Raw genomic sequence first — 23,541 nt, 5'->3', positions numbered from 1 at the left:
ATGAATTTGTAACTATTTTTTTTGTTTTCAATGTAAATTAATATAATAAATTGTGCACTAGCAGTGCCCTGTTTCTCCTCTGTTTTGGAGGTGCTTGTAACAATTTTAGTTTTAAAAAAACATTGTAGACAACTGTTAGATATATATACACAACTTTCAAACCCCTGTAGCTTTCAGGTTGGAAGACCACAGGGTAGACAGGAGTTTTATTGGTTTCAAACAGACCAAAATGGCGCTCCTGCTCACCTCCAGCCTTCTGATTCTCATTGAACAGTGCAAAAATATATGTCTCAATTGTCGTCCCCGGTCTCTTTGGTGTTCCGGCATTGGACAGAACATGCTTGATGAGATTGTTGTTGTAAGTTCGGGCATTGTCCACTGTAGCCACCGCATTGCCTGCAGAAGGCCACCCGCTTTCAGTTATTACAATTGGAATATTGGAATGTCCCAGCTTGTCTATAGCAGCTATAAAAGTGTCGACCAAAGCGTCGAACAAGTTATTATACATGAGACTGCCATCAATCACCAGACTCACCACAGTACTTGTCGATCTAAACAAAGCATAGTCTGCAGAAATTGAGCCTACATAGTGTTTGGAGCTGAAGTGTGGATAGACGTGGGCCATGAAAGGGGAGCCATTATCTCATAGAAACTTAAGGATAGCACTCATGACTGAGGAAATGAGTTGTTCAACACGGACATTGCGTGTTGTGTAGAGACCTTGATGTTTTTCTGCAGATCGGCGTTCCTCAATGCCCTCTGAGTGTTTTCCATTGCAGGGAGGAGATACGAAATGAGTGTTGGGTAAGTGCACAAAGATGGTGGTAAAAAAGGGGTATAAGTGGACACTTTTTTTTTTCTGAAATCAGGTGAACCTGAACTTAGAGGCAAAATTTGAAAGTCATCCACTCAAGATATAAAGATAATTAAAGAACAAATATTGTAGTACTCTGAATCTAGTTTCCAAACTACTAAACTTTTTCAAAATTGGATAAGATTAAGGGGGTCAAATCTTTCGCGCATAAAAAACTGACCCTGTTTTTTTCTAAAAAACATAACATAGTGTTTGACGTGCGCATCAAAAAACTCATGGTTAGATTTAGTATTTTGACAAATCCTTTGGCAGAAAGATAGTTAAGAGTGAGCACTAGAAGATGTGTATTTTTTTGTAATTTTTTGTTGAATATTTTTTTTTAATGATTTTTCCAATCGAACACATCCTGAAAATTCGGTACCTATTCGTGCACAAAGCATAAGTTGCACTAAACAAATCAAAAATACAATTTTATTTTTTTAAATTGTAAATAATCAAGTGCACTACAATAATATATAAAGTTTTTAAAATTTAGATAAGTATATCAAAAGTTATTTAAAAACTGGTGCACCTATGTCTATGAGAACTATGGAGACACTGGTAAAAGAAATTCAATAATAATATGTTATTGTTGTTCAAATTGAAAAAAAATTATATGGTTAGAAAGCTTAGAAGATGGGTGAAAATATGGTGGCAATTTTAGAAATACCCACTTTATGAAGTGTAAACCTGATGATGACAAAGTTGATAAACCAAGTTGATAAAATAAAACACGTCAAAAATGAGAGAAATGGAGGGAAATCAAACTTCCAATCCATAGCTTTGTCATCCAGGCCTATTTCCAAGCCTAAAAAGTAAAAAACGCGTACGAGGTACTTATGGTTTAAACAGCGCGTACACGCTATCTTTACTATACACAGCGCGTACGCACTATTGTATAATATGATATTCTATGTATAATATGTGTATATTCATATAATATATGTAATATATAATATATGTATAATATGACATTGTATATATAATATGTGTATAATATGACATTGTATATATATTATGTTTATATACATATAATATATTAAACATATATATATACATGTAAATGTATCGTCTCTCCCTCTCAAACGCATACAAGCTCTCTCTCTCTCTCTCTCTCTCTCTCTCTCTCTCTCTCTCTCTCTCTCTCCCTTCCTCCATACCCCATCCCTCTTTCTCTTCTTCTCTCCCTCCATACCCCACTGCAACTGTGTCTGCACTTCTATAGAAGTAAGTGAATTTATTTCTTATCTGCAACTTCCTCTTTGATTTTTATCATGTATTCTCTCCCTCCCTCTACCTCTCCCTTCCCCCATGTTCTCTCCCTCTCTCTCCCTCTCTCTCTCTCCCCTCTCCCCTCCCTCTCTCTCTCTTTCCCACCCCCCTCTTCTCTCTCTCTCTCTCTCTCTCTCTCTCTCTCTCTCCTTCCCTCTCTCCCTCTCTCTACCTTCCCTCCCCCTCTTCTCCCCCTCTCTCCCTCCCTCTACCTCTCCCTTCCCCCCATGTTCTCTCCCTCTCTCCCTCTCTCTCCCTCTCTCCTCTCCTCTCTCTCTCTCTGTCCCCTCCGCTCTCCCCTCTCCCTCTCCCTCTCTCTCCCCTCCCCTCTCTCTCTCTCTCCCCTCTCCTCTCCCTCTCTCCTCTCCTCTCCCTCTCTCCCTCTCTCCTCTCTCTCTCTCTCCCTCCTTTCCTCTCTCCCTCTCTCTACCTTCCCTCCCCCCTCTTCTCTCCCTCACTCCCTCCCTCTACCTCTCCCTTCCCCCCATGTTATCTCCCTCTCTCTCCCCTCTATCTCTCCCTCTCTCTCTCTCTCTCCCTCTCCCCTCTCCTCTCCCTCTGTCTCCCTTCCCCCCTCTTCTCTCCCTCTGTCTCCCTCTCCCTCCCTCCCTCCCTCTCTCTCTCTCTCTCCACTCTTCTCTCCCTCTCTCCCTCCCTCTACCTCTCCCTTCCCCCCATGTTCTCTCCCTCTCTCTCCCTCTCCCCTCTCCTCTCCTCTCCCTCTCTCACTCTCTCTACCTCTCCCTTCCCCCCATGTTCTCTCCCTCTCTCCCTCTCCTCTCCCTCTCTCTCCCTCTCCCCTCTCCCCATGTTCTCTCCCTCTCCCTCTCTCTCCCTCTCCTCTCTCCTCTCCCTTTGTCTCCCTTCCCCCACTCTCTCTCCCTCTCTCTATCTCTCTCCCTCTGCCCTCTCTCCCTCCCTCTTTCTCTCTCCCCTCTTCTCTCCCTCTCTCCCTCCCTCTACCTCTCCCTTCCCCCCATGTTCTCTCCCTCTCTCCCTCTCTCTCCCTCTCTCTCCCTCCCCTCTCTTCTCTCCCTCTCTCTCCCTCTCCCCTCTCCTCTCCATCTCTCCCTCTCCCTCCATCTCCCCTCTCCTCTCCCTCTCTCTCCCTTCCCCCCCTCTTCTCTCCATCTATCACTCTCTCTCCCTCTCCCCTGTCCTCTCCCTCTGTCTCCCTTCCCCCCCTCTTCTCTCCCTCTCCCCTCTCCTCTCCATCTCTCCCTCTCTCTCCTTCTCCCCTCTCCTCTCCCTCTCTCTCCCTTCCCCCCCCTTCTCTCCCTCTCTCTCCCTCTCCCCTCTCTCCCTCTCCCTCTCTCGCTCTGTCTACCTCTCCCTTCCCCCCATGTTCTCTCCCTCTGTCTCCCTCTCCCCTCTCCTCTCCCTCTGTCTCCCTTCCCCCCCTCTGTCTCCCTTCCCCCCCTCTTCTCTCCCTCTGTCTCCCTCTCCCCTCTCCTCTCCCTCTATCTCCCTTCCCCCCCTCTTCTCTCCCTCTCCCCTCTCTCTCCCTCTCCCCTCTCCCTCTCTATACCTCTCCCTTTCCCCCATGTTCTCTCCCTCTCTCCCTCTCCTCTCCCTCTCTCTCCCTCTCCCCTCTCCTCTCCCTCTGTCTCCCTTCCCCCCTCTTCTCTCCCTCTGTCTCCCTCTCCCTCTGTCTCCCTTCCCCCCCTCTGTCTCCCTCTCCCCTCTCCTCTCCCTCTGTCTCCCTTCCCCCCTCTTCTCTCCCTCTCTCTCCCTCTCCCTCTGTCTCCCTTCCCCCCCTCTTCTCTCCCTCTCTCCCTCTCCCTTCCTCCATACCCCTTCCATAACTTTTTAAAGGCTTAGTAGCACGTACACGGTACTTATTACTCATAAGAACGTATGGGGTACTATTCCCATTATTCAATACCTTGGGATAAAATTTTTAGGCTTATTATCACGTACGCGCTACTTATCAACCTAAATTACCGTTGGGCTTGCCAACATTTTATGGCCTAGCAGCGCGTATGCGGTTATCAATGTAGCGCGCACGTGGTTTATAGACATAGTTTTAGTTGCCCAAGAGCCTCAACGGCCTCAAAAGAAGTTTTTGAGGTCGTTGAAGGCCCCATTGGAACTCTGTCTGCACTTCTATCACTGTTGTATACATAAAAGTAAGTGAATTTTTTGTTTTTTGCATGATTTCAAATGATTGAATTGTTGTTTTTATTAGTTTTTTGTTTTTGCATGGTTTCAAATGATTAAATTGTGATTGTTTAATAGTTTGATTCCAAAAAATAGTGATAAGATGCATACTTATGGTTATTTATTTATTTTTGAACTTTTCTTTACATATATATGTAATATGATTCTATTTAGGTCAATCGATCTCAACCATGGGAAAGAACAAGCGAGGAACGATGGAACAATGAGAGGCTCAAAAGGAAAGACAAAGGCAGTGTATGAAGAAATTGCGTGACATAAGAACAATGGGAGAAGAAGGTATGTCAACCTCAACATCTCAATTTGATTTACCAAATGAATATAATGCACCTAATGCAATTGAAGAAGAAACATTTGATAATTTACCGTTTGAACCTAATGCAATTGAAGAAGAAACATTTGATAATTTACCGTTTGAACCTAATACAATTGAAGAAGATACCGCATTGAATAATCAATTAAATGATGAACATATTACACCTTCTCTACTTGATGAATTGAATGTACATAATGCACCGATGTTAACACCTCCTAGAATCATTCGTAGGAAATCAAAATATCTAATTGACATTGATGAGAATATATTGAAGTCAATGGCCAATAAAATGAATGAATGAACTTGTAGGAGAATAGTTAAAAGAATATAGCAAAACTCTTTTAAAAACTTAAATCAAACCGCAAGATGTCAATTAATTGTTCAAATGATTAAAAATTTGAATTTTAGAGAGACAATGAAAATTCTAGGCCTAAGATCATCTGAAAGTAACAGTGAAAGAACTATTGTCATAAATCTATTTGATGCATATCAATCTATAGGTTCAAAATCATGTAGTAAAGATTCTAATGCTACTCGACGTGTCATTACATCAACCATAATGAGCAAGAAAATAAAAAAAAATCGTTTGATAAGCAAAACAAGTAAGTCATTGAACGTTAGTAGAACAACATTAAGTAAAGCATTAAAGAGGCGAGAACAAATAGAGGAACCTAACAATAATTCTCTTTGGGTATTCTCGGGTAGACTACCACACAAAGACAAGGTTGTTGTAGATGCACTAAAAACATTAATTGAAATTTTTTGGCATGACAACACAAAAGTATCGCCCAACCAAAGAGATGTTGTTAGAATGTGAATTGGGTCTAAAAATCGTGAGCCACATGCGAAAAACTATTTGGATATGACTCAAACTAAATTTTATGAAAGATTCCTTCAAAAGTTTCCTCAAATAAAAATTTCTCAAAGATTTTTTGAAATGGCAAAACCTTTTTATATTAAGATTAATCATGTACGCACCACATGTTATTGTAGGATGCATATTGAATTTTCCATGCATTATGAAATTTTTCATCATATTTGTTCTACTTTGCACACTAATGATGTTTTGCAGGAATGTAATATACAAGCACCTCCTAAGTCGGCAAGAGAATTTATTTCAAGTGTGTTATGTAATAGACATGATGGTTGCATTTATTATAAGATGCCTTGTTTGGAAGGTTCTTGTGCTATATGTGGTGGTTTGCAACGTTTACCAAGATGCATACATTTAGAGAGCACACATGAAATTGGTACGAAACTAGTTTCTTTTGGAAAATACAAGATAGTCACATATGGAGTTAAAGATGGAAAAGATTTGAAGAGATGCGAGCTAGTGAAAAATGATATATGTGTAGCTCAATTGATGAAAATGTTTCAAGAGAAACTAGTTTATGAGTACATAATGCATACACATGGAGCTCGATGGTTAGATGAGCAATTCAAGTTGTGTAAGGACACATTTCCTCTTGGCACCATTGTCTCTATCATTGATTTCACTGAAAATTATACACTACAACCTCAAAATGAAGTGCAATCCATGTATTATCACTCTACACAAGTTTCTATTTTTGTACACATAGCATTCATGCATGTAGATGATAGCACAGAGGAGGATAGAAAGGTTGTAAGAGAGTATCACTTCTACATAAGTGATGATCGTACTCATTCATCAGAGTTTGTACAAGGATGCTTTAAAGTTTATTATGATAGTTTAAGGGAAAGGAACAAATGATACAACTGACACTTAATATGGTCAGATAATTGCACTGCACAATTTAAGAATGCAAGGATGTTTTATTGGCTGACAAGGATGCATGTGACAAGTGGTGTACAACATTTTTGGAATTTCACTGAGGCTGGACATGGTAAGGGAGAGCACGATGGTGCACGAGCATGCGTGAAAAGAGCCCTAGCCAGGGAAGAATTGAAGTACGAAGGTGGTGCTGAGTTGGTAGATGCAGAAACAATTGTGCGATGGTGTAAGTCTACAATGGGTCTAGGTAATCTAGGTACGTCATTGGTTCGTAGATATTTTTGGTTGATTACTGAATCTAACATTGAAAACTATCTAGATTGTTGTACAGTTGTGAGATCGAGTGACATGCACTCATTTATGAGTTCAAATTCAAGTTCACTAGTAATTTATACGAGACAGATGGTATGTTTTTGCTCTTCATGCATGTATTGTTTGTGGGAAGAATGTGAATCAGAAGAGTGGGTTGACAAATGTTCTTGTAGACCATTGGTTCCCATTGATTCATATCAAATTCTCAAAGCACTACAATTGAGCCAGATTGAGACATTAGTGGATTTTGACCATGTATCCGACCTAGTGGATTCAGGTGATTTTTTGAGTTAATTTTTTTGCTAGTATTCTTTTTGGTTCATTTTGTTGTACATCATACTTTATTTTTGGTATTAATTAACACTTTATAAAATGTAGGTCATGTGTATGTAGTTGTTGCAGAAGAGAACAATGAAGAAGGAACAGATTACTATTTGTGCTGTTGTGTTGAGCCTAAAAGAAAATTGACAACCACAATCATTGACGGAGAGGGTATTGAGTACCCAATAGGGTCTGTTGTCGTGACAGGAACATGGCTTCGGAGATACCCTATCAAGAATTCTGATGTTTGGTTGTTCGAGGACTTTGAAACACACAGACATATTCTTCATTTCTCTAACCTTGTTGTTGCAACAAATATTCATTTGATGAAGTATCATGGTAGACCTCATAACAAGATTTTATGGAAAGTTCATGAATCTGACCATGAGGCAATACTTGACACAATACGGGTTAGAGCCAATCCTAAAGGCTCACTTGATTGATTCTACAGTTCAGAGTAGAATGATTTTGAGAATTTTGTATAAATCTATATTCATTTTTTGTATATATAAATGCCCATGAGTTGATTTTTACATGTTTAGGGGCATAATTTTGTATATTTAAGTGGAAATGAGCTGATTTGTACATATGTACATGCCAAATTTTGTATATTAAAATGGCGATGAGCTGAATCACACATATTGTAATGCCAAATTTTGTATAAAATCCCATGAGATGATTTGTAGATTAAAATGGCGATGAGATGAATCGCATATATTGTAATGCCAAATTTTGTATAAAAGCCCATGAGATTATTTGTAAGACAATTTTTTGTATAATCAAATAGCCAAGAGCTGATTTGACCATATTTAGAGGCAAATTTTTGAATAATATGTCACACGATGTCTGTTTGTGCACACGAGGAACAGAATCAATTTTAGCCAATCATGCAACTTTTCCTTGCAAGCAACTGATGGTTTTTTAAGTAGGTGAAAAAATGCTACTAATTGAAAATGGCTCCGAGTCATCAAAAACCGAGATAGGCCATTGTAAAGGAGCCTCACGCGACCCTACGGGATCAAACAGATCGACCGTATGTGTCATGGATTGGAAGAAACAATCTGTCAAATTTTGACCATTTTTTGGACTCAGGGCACTTGAGAGATTGCACCGGTAGGGTATGACTCTCGAAATTCTAGTGCTTTGGGATGGACGACAGGGGCATGCCTAGCATAAACATACCCACCTAGATGCGCTCACAATTTCTGTTTGTGTACACAAGGAATAGAATCAATTCTAGCCAATCTTGCAACTTTTCCTTGCAAGCAACTGACAGTTTTTTGAGCAGGCAAAAAAATGCTACTAATTGAAAATGGCTCTGATTCATTGAAAACCAAGATAGGCCATTGTAGAGGAGCCTCACATGACCCCACGGGATCAAAGAGATCTACTATATGTGTTGTGGATTGGAAGAAACAGTCTGTCAAATTTTGATAATTTTTTGGACTCAGGGCACTTGAGAGATCGCACCAATAGGGTATACTCTTGACGTTCTGGTGCTTTGGGATGCATGACAGGGGCATGCCTAGCATAAACATGCCCACCCAGATGTGCTCACGACATCTGTTTGTGCATACGAGGAACAAAATCAATTCTAGCCAATCTTGCAACTTTTCCTTGCAAGCAACTGACAGTTTTTTGAGCAGGCAAAAAAATGCTACTAATTGAAAATGGCTCTGAGTCGTCGAAAGCCAATATAGGCCATTGTAGAGGAGCCTCATGGGACCCCATAGGGTCAAACAGATCGACTGTATGTGTTATGGATTGGAAGAAATAGTCCATCAAATTTTGACAATTTTTTGGACTCAGGGCACTTGAGAGATCGCACCGGTAGGGTATGACTCTCGACGTTCTGGTGCTTTGGGATGCACGACAGGGGCATTCCTAGTGTAAACATTCCCACCTGGACATGCTCATGATGTCAGTTTGTGCACACGAGGAACATAATCAATTCTAGCCAATCTTGCAACTTTTCCTTGCAAGCAACTTACGGTTTTTTAAGCAGGCGAAAAAATGCTACTAATTGAAAATGGCTCCGAGTCATTGAAAACTGAGATAGGCCATTGTAGAGGAGCCTCATGCGACCCCATAGGATCAAATAGATTGATTGTATGTGTCGTGGATTGGAAGAAACAGTCTGTCAAAATTTGATAATTTTTTAGACTCGGGGCACTTGAGAGATCGCACCGGTGGGGTATGACTCTCGACGTTCTGGTGCTTTGGGATGCATGACAAGGGCATGCCTAGCGTAAACATGCCCACCCAGATGCGCTCACGATGTTGGTTTGTGCACACAAGGAACATAATCAATTCTAGCCAATCTTGCAACTTTTCCTTACAAGCAACTGACAGTTTTTTGAGCAGGCAAAAAAATGCTACTAATTGAAAATGGCTCCGAGTTGTCGAAAACCAAGATAGGCCATTGTAGAGGAGCCTCATGCAACCCCATGGGATCAAACAGATTGACCGTATGTGTCATGGATTGGAAGAAACGGTCCATCAAATTTTGACAATTTTTTGGACTCAAGGCACTTGAGAGATCACACCGGTAGGGTATGACTCTCGACGTTCTAGTGCTTTGGGATGCACGAAAGGGGTATTCCTAGCATAAACATTCCCACCCGGACATGCTCGCGATGTCAGTTTGTGCACACGAGGAACAAAATTTGACAATTGCGAGTGTGAGGGTGCTCTCGCACCAAACACATTGTTGTTTAAATTCATATTATTGATTTTTGTTGTTTATATTCATATTGTTAATTACATACGCAAATATTAATTTAAATTTATAAAAGAGCAGCCACCAAATACAACGAATACACAATAATGAACTGAATACAAGGAGTTTTGTAGGGTTAATTCAACATTTTAGAAATTTTATCAAATCATATTCCACAATTGCCATGCTTTATTTTGCCAAATTTTGTTGTTTATATTCATATTGTTGATTACATATGCAAATATTCATTTAAATTTATAAAAGGATAACCACAAAATACAAGGAATACAAAATAATAAACTCATTACACATTTATTGGATCGAATATCGATATTTATATATATTAAAAAAGGCATGTCTGCCAAGTCAATACAAGTATTACAAAAATGTGGCATATGCCATGTCCAAATCGATATACAATAAAAATGTAGAATATATCTACATGTATTGGTCATTCTATGACCAAAACTAACACTATATGATCCTAAACTTCTGGTGGATCATCAAAATCAAGCCTCTTTGGCACAGTATGCGGCTCTGTAGATGGCTGCAAAACCACAATTCAAAAGCCAAGTTAGAATTTTTTTGTAGAAAATAGTTCACAATTAACATTATAACTATGCATTTAACTTTAATTCCTTTGCAATTGAAATGTATATTACCTCATCGACTGATCCAGGAGCTAATGTCTTCGCTCTCCTCTCCTTGTCACTCTTAGGTGTTTTCTTGAAGACATACTTAAATTGATCCACGTTATGGCCGTACCGCGAAGGAGTCTATTGTAGATTAAATGTACAATTAATAAAATGTACTAACATAAATATATCAAAAACACTTAAAAGCTATAATATAGAGAACAATGACATACCTGTGCCTAAGACACTTCACCAGTGGACTGAGGATGGCTCACCATCGATGTAGAAACTAACGCTATTAGCTATACAAAAAATGTACAAAGATTAAATACAATTAATATAATGATAAGTATTGAAGGTTGAAAACAATTAATTTTACATATCAAACAAAAGTGTACGGGATCCTAATGTGCTTCTCCAGTGCAAGGAGGAGGGTTCGCCATGGACGAAATAGGTATGGAAATTTCTTGTATGAAAAAATTATAAGAAATTATAATATATCACAAATTCACATGTATGCGTGCATATAATCATGAAATCAAGAAAATTAAGTAGAGATACATACCTCTGCCCTCTCGATCCATGGGTGAATCGGGTGCATTCAACATATCCACAAAGCTCAATGGCCACTATACATGTAAAATAGACAAAAAACACTAATCAATCTACAAACCCCAACTAATACTTGATTTCAACATTTTCAAACAATTGTACAACTAAAAATGTGTTCAATTACCTTCTTCACACGTTTTGGCATCTTCGAGGAATTCTTTTTCTTAGGACGAGCCCTAGACGCGGAGGGGGTGCCCTAAAAACACAAAATTAACATGAGATATTAGTACAAATAATAAATTAAACATAATTTTAAAAATCTAAAATGAAATGACTTGCATATTCCATCAAAACAATATATAAAAGAGTTGTACAAAATATCATACCGTATAGCCTTGTAGGCCAAAATCGATCGCCAAGAGCGTGATGTCATCAATCTGGGACATTCCATCCCCTGTCAACACCTACAAACCAGAAATTGGACCAAGCATTAAAGATAGTTAGTATATCTTGTATTTTTTTTAATTCAAAGTGTACTATTCTATTTTAACATGTTACAAAATTTATACCTCAGGCATCGAAGTTGCAGCTATGGTAACTGGGGGAGGTGTATGGGATACCACTGCTGCATCTTGAAATGCATATTATTTGTCTCAATTTAAATCAATGTATAAATGAAAATTCATTTATGTAATTACAAAATTAAAGTGAATGATAAATAAAACGTTATGAATTCAAATCAGCACACCTGTGTCTGTGGCTCATGGGCAAACACCATGTCCATCAACTCATCTGTTAGCACGACATCCTCAAGTGTGTGAGCCTGACATCTACAATCACAAATCGTGCATAGATTATATAAGTATCCATCTGCACTGGCTGCATCATCTATCCCCGAGCATATCCCCGAGAAATTGACACACATATGCTTGATGGGCTCTTTGTTGCCCTCTAACGGCTCATCATCCAATACAATAGGGTGTGCTAATGATGTCCCATGCTGGATGATGGCACTAGCCAATGCTGTGGCCGCATGAAGAGTCTGTAGCTCCATCGACTCTTTCAGCTCTAATGGGACAACCTAATGCACCTTGGGTTTGGGTGCTAGGCGGCGGCGACTCTCCACGGCTAATCGCCTACAGGCTCTAGGTCTATCTTGGGCAAAGCCACCACCTCTACCATGAAACTCTCTCATGTCAAAATAATTTGGGCGGACATTGAGCACAAACTCACAATATATTTTTCTCAAAAAATATAATGGCACCTCATAATTATTACAAGGTGGATAATCAAAGACCATCCACCACCTCTACCAAAAAAGATTCTTCATCTGCACATTAGTACACCAATGTATGGGAAACCTCTTTGCATTAGGAGGTAATGACTGACCAGTTTTGGGGTCAACAAAAAGGGAACATATTTGTTGTTTAGAAATATTTTTGTTTTTAACTCCATCGTATGATAGCCCATTGGCATAGAATTGATGACACCTATCCCTAAAGCTTCCCCATTTGGTAATTTCTATGGAAACAACTATGGCACCACTAGCTAATGTTTCTAGGCTAGTGGCGAGGGATTGATGATGGTCAAGTTAAGAAGTTTTCAATTTTACAATCAGTCTATTGATTTTGGATGTATTTTGCCCTAATTGATTAATTAATTCTTCCTGTGTTTCAGCTGTGCGGTCAAAAGGAGGAATTGGGGGTTGTTCTTGTGTGTTATCAGGAGGTGCATTTGGTTGTTCTTGTGGGTTTTTAGGAGGTGCATTTGGTTGTTCTTGTTCTGGATTAGAAGAATCTGGTTTTTGAAACAAAAAATGAAAAAACCTAATCAAAATTAATGAAATTAAATTCAAAATGTAAAACAAATTGCATAAACCAGAAAGAAAGACAAAAATAACCAAAAACTAACCTTGATCCATAGCCTGGAGGACAAATTCGCACCCCGTTCGTGGTTTAGGTTAGAAAATTGGAAAAAAACAAAGTAAAAAATGCGCTTTTCGGGTAAATGAGGACCCAGTTTTTTTAAAAACTTTTTTCATCAGGCACCACGTACGCGGTTTTACTAGGATTATTAGTGTGTATGCGCTCATTTTTCTATAAGCAGCACATACGCGCTAATTTTCCTAGGCGTAGCGCGTACGCACTCAGTTTCCGAAACTTAGCACGTGCGCGCTACCTTTTCTAGGCTTGGGAAGAACAAACCTAAGCACGTATGTAGGAATTTGAAATTTCAGACCGCGTATGCGCTACCTGTTTTTCCAAATTTTTTTGGGTAGTGTCCACTTTTCTGACCACCATCTTTGTGCACACGCCGTGTTCTACTTGCAAAAACCTCATTTCCCACTGCAATGTATTTGATGTTGACAGAAGGATAGAATGGTTTAATGTTGTCACTCACCCATCCGTTCGCTGCATCCTGGTCATCTGCAATCGTCTGAAGCTCAGCGTTGCCAACTCCCACAAGAACTTCGATTCCAGAATTCTTCAGGGCCTTTAGAACGGTCTGCTCTGCCATGTATATTCTCACCTTTCCTATGTTGTTTGACTGCATCAGATTCACCACCTCATCATGAGAAGGCAAACTGTCTGAAAGCATTCCGTAGCATACTCCTATCTTTTCACCATCTGCTGGACATAAAAATGAAAAGACTACAAATTACTTTCACTAGAATCTAAATTTTTTAAATTTAATATATGGGGTTTTATTAACAGTTCATTTTTATAAACTATTGATATTAAAATATAAGAAAATGTCTTTAAGTTTTCAAGGAATGTCTCTTTTGTGTTTGTTTAAGTTGGCATTATAACTGTTTGTTTTTCCTCTGTGCTCTCCATTATTCCTTCTAAATAATTTTGTTTGCTATTGTCTCTGACTGTTTCTGTAACAGAAATAGGATCCCAATTTACCTTTATGATCCTAACTTTCGTTTTTATTTAATAAAAAATATAACATAGCTCTAAACTATAAGACTAAATTGGCAACCAGTAGTAGCCACCAGATAATATTACAAAACACGCATAACACTACCAAAAACATTAGAGCAATTGTGAAAATTATCCAATGGACCACTCTCATTGTAGATGGATCTGTCGATTGGTGATTACAAGCCCTAGTATAAACTCCATTAATCAAAACTGCAACCATTGAGTGAATCATTGGTCCCACTGCCTCACCTAACCCTTGAAATTTAAAGCCTTGTATCCCCTCACCCTTCACACTACCCTAACCAGTCTATCATCTTCCAATAGAGGCATTGTATATCCACTAGTAAGTTCCATAATCCCCGTACCAATGTTTTTCTTATAACTATACAAATCTGCTGCCAAATTTTCTCCAATGTCTGCATCTTCAGCATCAATTACTACATCGTAGCATCTATAGCTTATATGTCAACCTCAAACCCAACTACAGGCTTATTACACTTTCTTCCCGGTGTCACAGGACTTGTCTGGAAACTCACATTATCCTTGTCGTCAACATACATCTCAACAGGACAGCGCAGTAAGAAACAAAGGAAACTTTCATGCACAGCTTCATCACCCATTGCTAGTGATTTCGTAACAAGAATAGAACCCTAATTTCCCTTTTTTATCTAATCAAAAACATATAATAAGATTAAACCAAGCTCTCAATTATTCCTTAAAAAGAACTAGTTTGGGAGATTTTGCAGTTAAATTTAGATTATGAGAACAATTTTAAGGATACTTTCTTATTCAACGGCCATCTTCTTACAAAAATAAGCAAAATCATTTGGCAATACTGTTGTTGAAAAAACTAAAAGAACTACCAACTTTGGAACTTCAAGTCTTAGGCTAACCCAAAATTCATTAAACTACCTGCATTAAAATACTCTGAAAATTTTCATATTTTAGAAAACCACGATGTATAAGACCACAACCTAACAGATTTTCTGAATTTAAATTAAAAATATTCATCCAATGAAAAATTGATTGAAATATTATACTTCTTTCCTTATAATAAATTGACAACATTTGCATAGAACTTTATATACCCTAAAAATATAACTTGGCTGCAACAATAATGAAAATTTAAGCAACTGAAGAAGATAAGCAATTCCAATTTCTTTCCTCTATGCAATTGAGCGTCTCAATAAGAGTGAACCTCACCTGCACGGGCTATGTAGAATGAAACGATCGACGATGAGCAGAGCCAAAGCATAGCAATCTTTATTTCCCTCCGTAATTAAAAAGAGAAAAACTGACATTTCTGAAGTCAGTCAAGTCGAGTAAAATCAACCACTTCGTTTATTACCCGTCAGCTTCTGCTAGAACCCTAAATTCTCGATCTAAGGATGGTCAAATGTGTATTTGGAGGGTTAGATAGACTAGATGTCTTTTTTTCCATTAATAATAGAAGAAAAAATTTGATAAGCGATTTTTCTTTCTCATAACTAATTGATATCGTAATTGATAAAGTTTATTATTTTCATCCTAAGAGTCTCTATTTCCATAAGTATTTATTAATTTCATATATCTCCTAGTGTGAAAAGAAGTGATCAATTTCTTTATTCAAATATAATTTTATTTCTATATTATTCTTGAGATTTGTCATAAATTCAACAATCAAAGGTTAATTATATATATAATTCGTTAGAGTATAAAGATGTTATTAAATCTTTGATTTTCGAATAGAGTGAGTAATATTAATAGATTATAAATTATGTTGTTCTTTGTCTTATATAATGAGTTGGATGAATACCTCAAGTGAAGATTATTTTTATTATTCAAACTATTTCATTTCTTTAAGAGTTTAAGAGCTACTTCAAGAAGTAAGTTTATTACTATTTATATTATAATAATTAACATTGCAACATATTTTAATTAGTCTTTGTATTTGCTAAGCAATTATATATTAAAAATTATCTATTCAAAATACATATTTATTTTTAAATTTAAACTTTTAAATAAAAATATTAAAAAAACATAGTCGTTGAGATTCTTATTCATCAAATAATTTGACATCTTATTGCAACCTCGCATCTATTAATGAATTGAAGAGAACTATCAATTAATAAAAAATATTAATGTCTTCTTTGATGATCTTCAAGTCACTTAATTTGTGGATTGATTGATTTATAAGGATTTGTTTCCCATCATTTTCTTCATTCTTCAACTTTTATTAATTTTCTTTCTATGTTTATTCTTTTTCTTCTTTCTCCACAAAAGCATTATTATTCGTTTGAGTTTCTTCCACAATCTCCTATTTTAATTTTTTCTATAGCATTTCTTTCTAAGTTGGTGACAACTTTGCTACTATTGAATCTAATGTTTGATTTCTTACATCCTCTTTATTTTATTTTTTCTTCTTATGTCTAGTAAAATTTTTAATGTGACTGGTCACACTTGCATGACATGCTCTTCGGGTCCACATGAAATGATTTTGACTTGGAGAGCTATGAAATAGTGAGGTCAAAATCAAGGGACCTCATCCCCACACTTCACTTATTCAAACTTGTGAGCCCAACGGAGTAGCGACGACACAAAGACTTGCACTCTCAGTGGTGCAATGAGGTTTTGAACTGTGGTGGCTACCTCACCAACAAGGTGTTTCTATCATGGCACTAAATGTCTGGAAAGACACATCTTGTTTAATTTTGGCTATCTCTTCTCTTTTCTATTTCAATATTGTTGCTAGTTCCTTTATATTTTTTTCTAATTATCTCCATAAAGTTTTATAGTGCTGTTAGGATGAAAAATAGAATTGCCTTCATAATTATTTCCTTCTTTTATTTACTTAATTATAAATGTGTACATATATACAATGGTGAGAAGAATCCCAATAAATATCTAAATAGTAGTTTCACGTTAAAAAATTCTTCTTTTTCCTCTACTTTCTCCTTATGTTTATCCTCATCTGGTTGTTCTACTTCCTATTTTTTATATTTATATGTTCCTTATTTCTCAACAATGGCGGTTGTTTCTTATTGATACACCTTCAACTTATTTGTAGGTGTTTCCTCTCTACATATATTATCATTTCTTATTTTTATATTATCTTGTACAAATTATATTCTCTATTATGTGCTACAATGTAGTTTCTTTTTAACTATTGCTTCTTCCTATGTTGGCATGTCTCACCTTTATTATTTGTATTTCTCATATGTAAGATGGATTCTATAAGTTCTACCTCTAGTGATTTAGGTTTCTCTATTTTTTTTTCAAAGACTATAGTTTTCCTATTAAGGTGAGTTATGGTAATCATTTTTCTAATTCCTTTTTCCTTACTAGTTTGAGAATTTAAGAGTCTCTTATTTAAAATCTAGAAGATTCATGTGTTTGGGTGCTTAGAATACCACACATTGTATGATACTTCAATTGGGGGTGGTGAATCTAAGATTTCTATCACTTCTAGTGTAGCTAGATCCTTTGATATTCCCCATTTCTTATGTAGCTTTTGTTTATTTTTCTTTAGTTCTCTTCATACTTTTGTTTATGTTATTTATCCATGAATCCATAATTATGTAACAAATCTCTCTATATTGCGATAGTTAGGGAGAGTTAAAAATGCCACTATATTAAAAAGTCCTAGATCATTACTAATTTTGTAAGGTGTTTTTAATATTCAAGATACTCTTGGTTCTACTACCTCCATAAAAACATGATCCTTATTTACCATATAAGCTATATATATTATATATTTCCTTACTACATCATAGAAATTCAATCCCTTGTCTATATATCTTTATGGAGGACCTTGAAGAAACCCTATTATACCCCATTATAAGAGGTTGCATTCTTAAAGTCATTGATATAAGACTTTATTTATGTTGTAGTTCTAGAGTAATCCTTTAAGTGCATTCATAAAATAAAATGCTAAGCATATGGAAAAAGAGCCATTTTAAAATTGGTAGTGATCAAATATTCAAAGTTTTAGATAAATGTCCAAGTATATAACATTATAGTTTATAGTTTAAATATCCAAGTATATAACATTATAATCTGTACATATAATACATTAGACAAGCCAACGCTTTAGGAACTTCATCAAACTTGGAAAGATTGATATTGTGATCAATAATGCCTATAACAACTATTTTATTTGGTTTCTTTCCTAATTATAACTAAATCAATCGAACCAATAAATGTATAGCTTTATTGAATACAATCACGTATATTGAGAGAAGATTAATCCCTAAGCCTTAGACAAACAAATTCTTTTTCAAAGCTCCATCTTAAATTCAAAACTTATGAAATCCAATACAACTATTTTTTTGATTTCTAAGAATAATTTCCGAAACTATATTCCTCTCCTCAACAAAATCAACAAACACTAATTTGTCACCAATCATGTAAAAAGATGTTCCTTGGTCTAAAATATATCCTTTGTAACTTAAAGTACCCCTTCCATGATTTGGTTTATAATTATTTTTGTTGTTCCTTAAGAGGCAATTGCCAAAATATTATGATTTTAAGCTAGGTAATCTTTTTCCTTGTTCTATATAGACTTGCTACAATTTATGCTTATATTTAGCCAATAGGATTTTTCTAGGTGGGCAACACCCCACCAAAAGTGTCTCATGCATGTCGAAAAGGCTCTGATGCTGAGTTTGTTTTGATTAATTTTCTATTGGTGGGAATATTTTGGGGTTGCTGAGCATGCTTGTTTATAAAGTAATATGTTATTTAAAACCATTAAATTCATCCAACTGTCACGTCAAATAATTTGATGGAACCATATGTTTTTAAAAAGACCCACTAAAACCATTACATTTACCTTGATTCAAATAAAAATATCGATTTGTTTAGTAGGTGAGAAGATTCTCATGTAGGCAAGCAGACCTTTCTATAAAGAAAAAAAACATTTGACTTGTTAAAATAATAACATTCGTTAAGCCTATGCATGATAGGGACATGCCACACCAATGTTTACATGGTTTTTAGAAGATTAAAACTTACTACGCCAATGTTTATTGCCTCCATAAAAAATGTCTATGCATTTCACAATTAATGAAACATGGCATTCATTTATTCAGTTAAAGTTGATTTTGGATCTAAAACAAATTTTTTTTATCACAAATAAATCTTTCGAAAACAAAATAATTGACTTCCAATTATTTTTTTGATTTTTATGTCTTTTCTTAGGAAGGAGTTTACTAATTCTTCTATTTATTTTGTTTCCTTAAGAGCCATTCTCAAAAGATTCATTATACATGAGAAATAAATTATTTACAATCAAATTTAAATCATCTTAACAAATCTCACTTAGCAAGCCATCAATGCTAGATGATTTAGCATTTTTTAGAAAGTGCATAGCCTTGAGAATATCATCTTTGTTTAGCTTATTAGACTCTTTATTGACATTTTTAAGGATAATATTCTTACACATCTCTTTATGATATTTTATTTCCCACATTCTCAATGATTCTGATTTAAGAGAGAGAGAGAGAGAGAGAGAGAGAGAGAGAGAGAGAGAGAGAGAGAGAGAGCATTTAAAAAGAGAGAGAGAGAGAGAGAGAGAGAGAGAGAGAGAGAGAGAAATCTAATTTAAAAAGCAACTTCCTACTATTATTATTTATTAAATGTAAAAAACAATTATATTTTTAAATCTATATTTTAAAAAACATCTAATTTAAAAAAATATGTTTTTAAATCTATATTTAAAAAAAAACTTATATTTTTATTTTTTTTGTATGCAAATCATTTCATATTCTAAACAAGGCTCTAAAATTTATATTTTTAAATCTAAATTTAAAAACTTCTATGTTTTTCATGCAAATCATTTCATATTCTAAAATAAGACTAAATTGCAATAAATATAAACCATATGAAATTAATTAACCTATGTTAAGGGTAAATATTTGTAAAAATTGATATCTCTCAACGCCATCTACATAAATTTTATTGATAGAATATAGGTATGCTAGTTTATAGTACACATCATTGTGTCCTGAATTTCTCTCACTATTGACTTTACGTTTCATTTCATCTTTAAAAAAATTAAAAAATAAGATGGACAAAGATTTTTAAAATGATTTCTTTAATAAATATCTATAAACCACTCTTACCTAAACATTTTGAATCAAATTTACGCTTGCCATCAAAGACCAATTTCTTCTCACTACTATTAGAAACAAATATTGAAATTTAAACCTTTTTTTTATGATATTATTTTCCAAACATGTCTAGTCAATAGCACACTTTATAGTACACGTCTTTGTGTTCAAAATTTCAAACACTATTGATTTTACCTTCCATTTCATCTTAAAAACAATTTTAAAATAGAAACGACAAAGATGGTTGAAAAATTAAAAAAAATAAATAAATTTCTAAACCACTCATACCTAAACATTTTGCATCAAATTTAAGCTTGCATCATCCACACAATCATAGGATAGACGCTACAAAGACTGCGTGTATTTTCTCTCCGACGACCAAGTCATTTCGCGGAAAGCTTTCTAATGTATATCTTTTCAAGTGTATTTAGGCATATGCACTCACTGGTTTAGCAATAGTTGAGCGTTAATTTACTCTGAAGGAGCTCAAATTGTCAGACGTATGCAGGTGAAGATTCATTTCACAGAGCTCAAATTTTCAGATGTGTAAAGGTCCATTTGCACCGTCCCGTACAAAAGAACCAACTAGAAATTTGAGCATCTTTTAGGGATTTTTTTTTGGGAAATGACTCTTATTTGATGGCACTAACACTTCAGAAATTTCTGATTATAATTCTGTCGGAGATTCTTGTTGCTGTCCTTGTTGCTTTGATTTTTGCATTTCTATTCTGGCAGAGGCGTCGGCTAAGACCGACCCAGAGGTGTGCAGCTTCGTCGGATGCACTGCGTCCGCAAAGGTGGGCCCAAAGGTTCACTCACAACCAGGTGAAGACCGCAAACAGCAATTTCAGACATAAGTTGGGGAGCGGCGGATTCGGCACAGTGTTCAAAGGAACTCTACCAGACGGTACGCTTGTAGCCGTAAAGAAACTGGAGAGTTCAAAGCAATGTGAAAAGCAATTCCGAGCGGAAATCAACTCCGTGGGAATCATAAATCATGCGAATTTGGTGAGGCTTAGAGGATTTTGTGCACAAGGATCGCGAAGGTTACTGGTTTATGATTACATGCCAACGGCTCTCTAAATTCTTTTCTTTTCACCAATAATTCGAAACACCAATCGAAGATACTGGATTGGAGAACCCGATTTGAGATTGCATTGGGTACTGCAAGAGGATTACTTTATCTCCATGAGCAATGCAGCGAGCGCATCATTCACGGCGACATAAAGCCCGAAAACATTCTGCTAGATAAGGATTTTACTCCCAAGTTGGGGGATTTTGGCTTAGCAAAGCTTGTGGGTAGAGATTTCAGCAAGGTGGTAACTGCTACGAGAGGAACGAGAGGATACTTGGCTCCTGAATGGCTCTCTGGCCTTCCCATCACTCCCAAGGTTGATGTCTACAGTTTCGGCATGACTCTCTTGGAAATTATATCTGGCCAGAGAAATCTGGACCTAAATGTGCAAGAACCAAGTAGGTACTACTTTCCAGCCTGGGTTAAAGAGCAAATTTGTGAGAGAAACATGATAAATATTGTGGATAAAAGGATTGCAAGTGATGCAGATGTGGAAGAGGTGAGAAGATCTGCCCTGGTAAGTTTGTTATGCATTCAAAATGATGAGAAGACCAGACCGAACATGGCACAAGTGGTGCTGATGCTTCAAGGTAAGACAGAGTCTCACGCCTCACAGATTCCAAGCGTGACCAACCAGCGAGTGGAAGACCGACGGAACACTGATGGCGATGGCGATGGCGATTACAGCGATACCGATTGCATTGTTTGAAATTACATGAGCGCTTGGTCAAGCTTAAATAATGTCCGTATATGTTATTTTCGTTTCACCTGTTTGGAGAGCCAATAAAGATGTAGGAGAAGAAAGTAGAATTGTCCGTTTGACCTTGGGTGTGAGAGTGTGATGGAGTATTGTGATTTTTTCTTAGGAGGAAAAATGAAATGTATGGGTCCCTTTCTTGATGTAAATTTTTAATGGTAATGTTATTGAATTTAATGTTCATCAGTTTTGTACACCAGCAATATATTAATATTGTTGAAAGAGGAAGAAATGGATTATCTTCTTCAGTTTAAGAAGTATATGTTCAATGAAAGGATTTTAATGGTCTAATAAGCATATGTTAAATGAATGGATTAGTAATGATTTTTAATATTTTAAATTAGATTGATATGTTTATATGTTTAAAAGTGAAATTTGTTTATCCATGTCATTTTTTCATTAGTTTCATATCTCTTTTTATAAAGTGTTCTAAATATAAGTGCATATTAACAAGGGACAAATTCTCGTTGTTATTTTAGTCTACTCTACAATGATTAAATATATGTTTCACATTCATTAGTGGTGCAAGAGCACCTAAGGATTAGTCAATGTGTCAGTTTGGTGTTTTGAGTCTTAGGAGTTAGGGTTAGGTCTATTTTGATTCAATAAGGTCTGTTGAGATCATTTGTAATGTTATTTCATGTTTTTGGGTCTGTTTGTCAAAACTGGAGTCATAATTTTCAAATTTGTAAAGTTGCTCAAAATGTTGTTATTTCTGTTATCGGGATAAGCTATACCGATAAGATGTCATTGGGATAAAAAATTGTCATTACTGTTATCGGGATAGGTTAAACCGATAAGGGTATCATTGTGGTTATTGGGATAGTTTATACTATTAGTTTTGCAAAATCCTGTTTGGTCGACTTCTAATAGTTATTTTGATAAGGTATCAATATGAGCATCGGGATAGTTAACCCAATATGCATCATTGTGGTGGAAAGTTGTCATCGAAATAGCTAATCTGATAAGGTTGTCATCAAAATAATTTACACTATCGGGATTACAAAATATTGTTCAGCCGACTTCGATGGGTTATACCGATAGAACTTCAAATGTTTTGTCTAGCATAAGCTATACCGAAATGAGCGATATCGGGGTAGGTTGTTCTATCAGAATTACATGAAATGGTTACTCCACCTTGAAGAGTTATTCCGGTGAGCGATCAAAAAGGTCATGATTGGAGTTGCTAATCCAACATCAGTACCCAACATTGATTTAGCAGATTGGCATTGCTATTCTGACACTTGTGTCCAACAACGACTCATTAGTTTTTGAATTTGAATAGTCATGCAGTCCAACAGTTATGGCGGGAAAATTCAAGTTTGGTATAAATTGTATGAGCAATGGGTAGAGAACGAGAGGTAGAGAGTGAGAGAACTGGGGAAATTCTGCAATGTAAACTCAATGATTTTTTTTTTAAATTCAAAATCATTGGCTCTGTGTTGGAAGCTTATTTTCTATAATTTTCAATGTTTCTATAATTTGCTCAAATTTTGTATTTATATATTGATTCAAATGATTTAAGTGAGCACATGTGGGTGTAGAGTGTGTGTTACTTTCCATTGTTGATGATTTGAAATTCTGAGTTGTTAAAAAGACATTGCAAATTTTGTTCATGACATTGCCTAGTAGAAAGGATAGCTAGGGTTCCAACAAAATTTTGACTATTCTCCTTGACTCGGTTGTTATGACATCTTGTGTTGCTAATTTGATGAACCTATAAGTTTATTTTGTTGAAATTTGGTAGTTCACTTGTAGCAGAGAGTCTCTAAAAAAGGTATT

At 36.2% G+C, this 23,541-nt stretch overlaps 1 protein-coding gene and 1 pseudogene across 1 annotated transcript; one reads left to right on the top strand and one right to left on the bottom strand.

Moving 5' to 3' along the window:
• Positions 1 to 37: 37 nt before the first annotated feature.
• Positions 38 to 15,139, bottom strand: LOC131856745 (glucan endo-1,3-beta-glucosidase-like; annotated as a pseudogene).
• Positions 15,140 to 20,566: 5,427 nt separating this feature from the next.
• Positions 20,567 to 21,711, top strand: LOC131856744 (G-type lectin S-receptor-like serine/threonine-protein kinase At2g19130). Its single transcript, XM_059208654.1, has 2 exons — positions 20,567 to 20,935; positions 21,052 to 21,711. The coding sequence occupies exons 1-2, from the start codon at positions 20,567 to 20,569 to the stop codon at positions 21,709 to 21,711; spliced, it is 1,029 nt and encodes a 342-aa protein (XP_059064637.1).
• The last annotated feature ends 1,830 nt before the right edge of the window (positions 21,712 to 23,541 follow it).

This window comes from Cryptomeria japonica, chromosome 7, assembly GCF_030272615.1.
Source record: "Cryptomeria japonica chromosome 7, Sugi_1.0, whole genome shotgun sequence".
In the NCBI taxonomy this organism is placed as follows: Eukaryota; Viridiplantae; Streptophyta; class Pinopsida; order Cupressales; family Cupressaceae; genus Cryptomeria; species Cryptomeria japonica.
Note: the sequence above shows the minus strand (reverse complement) of the source record. Positions and strands in the feature narration are given on the sequence as shown.